At 31.1% G+C, this 5,081-nt stretch overlaps 1 protein-coding gene across 1 annotated transcript; it reads left to right on the top strand.

Moving 5' to 3' along the window:
- Positions 1-609: 609 nt before the first annotated feature.
- Positions 610-2,349, top strand: LOC124917754 (coiled-coil domain-containing protein 39-like). The gene is made up of 4 exons (XM_047458084.1): positions 610-1,530; positions 1,932-1,993; positions 2,072-2,113; positions 2,214-2,349. The coding sequence occupies exons 1-4, from the start codon at positions 610-612 to the stop codon at positions 2,347-2,349; spliced, it is 1,161 nt and encodes a 386-aa protein (XP_047314040.1).
- The last annotated feature ends 2,732 nt before the right edge of the window (positions 2,350-5,081 follow it).

Raw genomic sequence — 5,081 nt, 5'->3', positions numbered from 1 at the left:
ATATCAATTTAAAAAATAAAATATCTGGATATTAAATGTGGCCAAAATTTTCACGCCGTTTAATATTTAATTTATTTTAAACATATTTGACATTTTTAATTTTAATACTTAATAAGTAAATTTAACTTCTTCCTATAATTTGGTGTATAAAATTGACATTCTTCCCATTAATTAATACAATATATTATGAAAAGACAGGTAATTAATACAATAACTTGTAGCAAAGACAAGTAATTAATACAATAACTTGTAGCAGGCCTAGTGTATGTAAGATGATGATGAGTAGGAGGAACCGAGGAAACTAGAAGGAAGACATGCATGGATGGAGAAAATAGGGTTTTCCAAGTCGAACTGATAATGGTAGAACAAGCAAATCTTCATCAAAGCTCACATCTTTCCCTTCAAGTTTTCTTCTTCTTCTTCAGTTCTTCATAGCTCAAGCTCCGTCCACCGGTCCACCAATCATTTTGATCTATTTACTGAGTGAGTTTCTCGAAACCATTCTATATAAAGCATTGTTTCTTTTTCTCAACTGTTTGTCTCAATCTCATAGTCACTGTTATAGCGTTATGTTAGTAAAGAAACAAACTGCTCTTATTATAGGTAATCATGACTTCGTCTGAGAAGGTATCAGCACTCGTGGGTTTGAAGAGAACCTGTGTTAGTAAAATAAAACTTATTAATCTTGCGTGGAATGATCTTGAAGAAAATTTAGATTATTCAGAAAAGGCATTTGATGAAGCTATAATTGATCTCCGGACAAGAGAAGATGGTTTGAATAAGACCCGTAAGTCCATTGAAGAAAGTAAGGAAGAAGTTGAGTTGTTAAGGAAGTCGGTGGATTCCCGTTTGGATAAATTGCTGCAGAGGGAGAAGCAAGCTGACGATTTGGATCTTAAGGAGAGAGTACTTAATGATCGCTTCAAAAGGCTTGATGAGATCCAAAAACTGCATGAGGAGTCAGGAGAGGCAAACAAAATCAGAGGTAAAGAACTTGATTCTCTTGAAGCCTCCTTCAATCGATCTCTTAAGGAATTCCATTTGAAAGAGAAGTATTTTAAGTTGGACAAGGAAATGTTAGATCTGCAAATGAAAGAGCTTGGACTTAAACAAGAGGAACTTGAGGAGAAGTTGAAAGAAATTGACAAGACTCGAGAATCTGTAGAACACCATGCTAAGGAAGTTGAAATGGAAAGGAATCGTCTTCATGAACAAAGGAGGGATCTTGAGTTAAAAGAACAACAGTTGACTTCACATATCACGGTTGAGAAAGTGAAAGAGAACCTGACCGAACTTGCCAATTTAGATAACAGTACTACTGCAGAGGAGGAACTAATTGCCTTGCAAACTGTTATCAAATGCATTGTTGATCGAGGACATCAATTATTGTTTCCAGTCAAGCCCCTTATGGAACGAGTTTCCAAGTTGCTACAGAAAAAGACTGGTGAGAAAAAACGCCCTGCATCTTTCCCTGATTCAAACTCGGAATCTCACAGGGTCAAAAAAGATTGCAGTGATGTCTCCATTCATGTAACTCCCTTTATCCCTTCATCTTCAGTTGATGATCTTAATCATTTGAAAACACTGAAACAATGTGTTATAGGCTTAATACCAACTATATTAACTATCAAACAAAACTTAAATGTGTACTTAACCATGTCATTTAGTGTTTTGTATAGTTTTAGCTTTTAAGGTATTATCACTTTTAATCTCTCTTGTGGTAGTTTATAACTGATTTTAAGTTATTTCTGTTTTCATTAATGGATGATAGAAGAACTAACTTAGTTCATGATAGAACTTTAGTGTAGTGTTTTCTCTTCTTGGCATGATAGAACTTTAGTGTAGTGTTTTCTCATCTTGGCATATTGACAATCATATTGACAACGAAGTTCTGTTTGTAACTGACAATATTCTGTTTTGTTAATATTCAGGAAACAAACAACCAAATCGTCGCGATCACATTATCCAAAAATTCATCCGATAAATCTGGAAGGTAACAAATTTCATTAATACTGTGTTTCTAATATTTCAAGTTGATAATGATAAAGTAGTGTGTGGATCTGTATTACAGGACTAGTATTTCAACTTGTCTACTTTATTTCTTAGCTGATAGGTATTAACTAATTGCCATGTGAAGCCCACACTTCACATAATCTGAGAAGCTAGGTTTAAAACTGTCATTATTTATATCATTCTATTATTTATATAAATAGAGGTTCGAGTACAAGTGGAGGTTCGAGTACAAGTGGAGGTACGAGTACGAGTGGAAGTGATTATACATATAGAGGTTCGAGTGAAAGTGGAGGTTCGAGTGAAAGTGGTAGTACGAGTGAAAGTGGAAGTACATGAGACATGACATTGAATTACAATTCCTATATTTGAAAAATTATAAAATTGTAATTCAATCTCAATTCCTATTTTTTTAATAAAGAATATAATAAAAATAATTTTAATATATATTATCTATTTTATTAAAATATTGGTTTGTCACCATAGCTAAAGAGAGGGATATGAGATTTTTTTAACTTTCAATTTTTATTAAAAATAATATTAGTTCAACATATTAACTTCATATATTAAAAAAATACCGTTAAATATTTTAATTTCTTAAATTCAAAAATAAAATATTGATTTAAAATGTTAACTTTTTAAATATATATATATATATATATATATATATATATTAGTTCAAAATGTTAACTTAATAATAATAAAAATATTACATCGATTCGATATTTTAATCTCCTAAATTTCAAAAACAAAATTATCGATTAAAAACTTTAATCGTGTTTTAAATAATAAGTTATTTTGTTTGAAAAAAATATATAAATAATTAAATTTTAGAATTACAATTCCGACCTCAAATGAATAGAATTGAGAACTATAAAATTATACTAGATTAAATCCCATTGAAATTCAAATTTCAATTCTCAATATTAAAGGGTTTATCAAACTTAAGAATTAAAATTGAACTATTCAATTTCAATACCAATTTCAGAATTACCAAACACACCCTTATAAAGAAGGACTAATATATATATATATATATATATATATATATATATAATGAATCTTAATTATTTGGTTTTAGGGTGACCATCACGCGCTCACCTCAGTGAACGAGTAGAAATATAGGATTTCGGGCTAAGAGATCTTGCGGATCTTGCTCCCACCTTTTAACCTAAAATGTCGTATTGTTACGGTCGTACTTCTTCAGCCCGCCATTAACATATTCTCTCTCCGCGACCTTTCAAATCCATTACTGTTTACAAAAAGAGATCGAGCAAGCTCGACCATGGCAGATCGTAGCTCGCAAGCGGATCTTGCTCCCACCATTTAACCTAAGGCCTTGTTCGTTGTAGGTTTTTAAAAAATCCAATTCAAAATCAAATATCACTTCACTCCCTTTTTATCAATCACATCACTCAAATCATTAACCGAAATACTAAAATACTTCTATTTAAAATTATTATTTTTTATTTTATTTATATATATTAATACCCTTCTTTTTACCAAAAATAATCATTATCTCCTCAAAATCATCACCCATCATTTAATTTTTCTCTCTCTTGGTTTTTTAAAAAAACTCACAACCGAACAACCTCTAAAATGTCGTATTGTTACGGTCGTACTACGGACGATTTCCCAAAGTAACCTTGTTTGACGTTCACTTTCCCAAACTAACCTAGTTTGTTCATTCATTCTCAAACTAACCTAGTTTAATATTCAAACTCAATTTTTTAATTTCTTTTTTTACATTTAAAATTCATTATATATAAACTAAATTATTTATATTTTGATATATATTTTAAATTATTATTTATATAAATTAAATTATTTATATTTTGATATGTAATTTAAATTATTATTTATATAAATTAAATTATTTATATTTTTATATATATTTTAAATGATTATTTTTATAAATTTGATTATTTATATTTTGATATATAATTTAAATTTGATTATTTTTTATAAATTTAATTAATATATTTTAATATATATATATATATATATTTACATTTCAATTATTATTTATATAGTGTAATAAGTATTCATTTTAGCATTCTAATAAATAATTAATAAATACTAATAAATTAAAAATATTTTAATCATAACAATATAATAATTAAATATTCATAAAAACTTTTTAATTATCAACTATTTATTAAATATAATTGTTAGAATCGGGGACGCCCTTGGAGGACCGGGGTGTTTCCGGTTTTGGGAAGGGTGGCCGCTTACAACACACAACACTTTTTGGTGATAGTCCAGTTAAAGACTAAAACCTTTCTCAGCACTGCACAACCTGTCACAGAATCTTGAACCGGGTTCAATGGCGGAAATGTCTGTTTCAGGTTGAAGCAACGTTTGCGACTTTAGATGATGTTTTTAGGAGGATTCGGTTTTATGGATATGAGTGACCGGTTTTAGAAGTATGATTAGTTTGAGGTTTGGATTAAGTAAACAAGAAATGAAAGCAGGAGAAAGAACACGAGATAAGAATTTGTTTATGGATGTTCGGAGCAAACCCTCCTACGTCACCCCTTCTTCTCAGGTTATGAGAAGGATCTCCACTAACTCTTTAGAGTTACAACAACACTTCCGGTCGAGCCCAACTTCGCTACTCGCCGGTTACACCAAACTCACACTTTGATGTAATACAACAACTCAACACAACAATACAAGAAGCTTCCGGTTTTAGACACACCGGTTTTTGGAATACAGGACTTTATCTCTCTAGAATTTACTGCTTTATGACTTTCAGAACTTATGATGCTCACAACTATATCTGCATTAAATGAAGACGTTTCGACTTCCTTTTATAGTTGAAAGTAGCCAACGGTTACTTTCTTCTCTCTCTTGCGGATTGGTCGATCATTATCACGCCTGTTTGCAGAAAGGTTGCTTGCACGCTTCAACTTCCTCAACACCTGGCATTCATGCAGGTGACTCTGAGCATAGGATGACATAGCCGGTTTTCAGATTGAGACACGTGTTGAACATCCACTTCCGGTTGTCAGCATCGGATCAACAGAGCATCATTGCTTTCCTCGCATGCTTCTGATCGGATCTGATCT

The sequence above is a fragment of the Impatiens glandulifera genome, unplaced genomic scaffold, assembly GCF_907164915.1.
Source record: "Impatiens glandulifera unplaced genomic scaffold, dImpGla2.1, whole genome shotgun sequence".
Classification (NCBI taxonomy): Eukaryota; Viridiplantae; Streptophyta; class Magnoliopsida; order Ericales; family Balsaminaceae; genus Impatiens; species Impatiens glandulifera.
This window is presented reverse-complemented; position numbering and strand designations above follow the sequence as displayed.

Bases quoted from the DNA above. Each gene is read 5' to 3' on its own strand.
- LOC124917754 (XM_047458084.1), top strand. From the start codon at position 610: ATGACTTCGTCTGAGAAGGTATCAGCACTCGTGGGTTTGAAGAGAACC. The intron at 1,994-2,071 runs GTAACAAATTTC...TCTGTATTACAG, and splicing joins TCATCCGATAAATCTGGAAG to GACTAGTATTTCAACTTGTC. The intron at 2,114-2,213 runs GTATTAACTAAT...TTATATAAATAG, and splicing joins CTTTATTTCTTAGCTGATAG to AGGTTCGAGTACAAGTGGAG.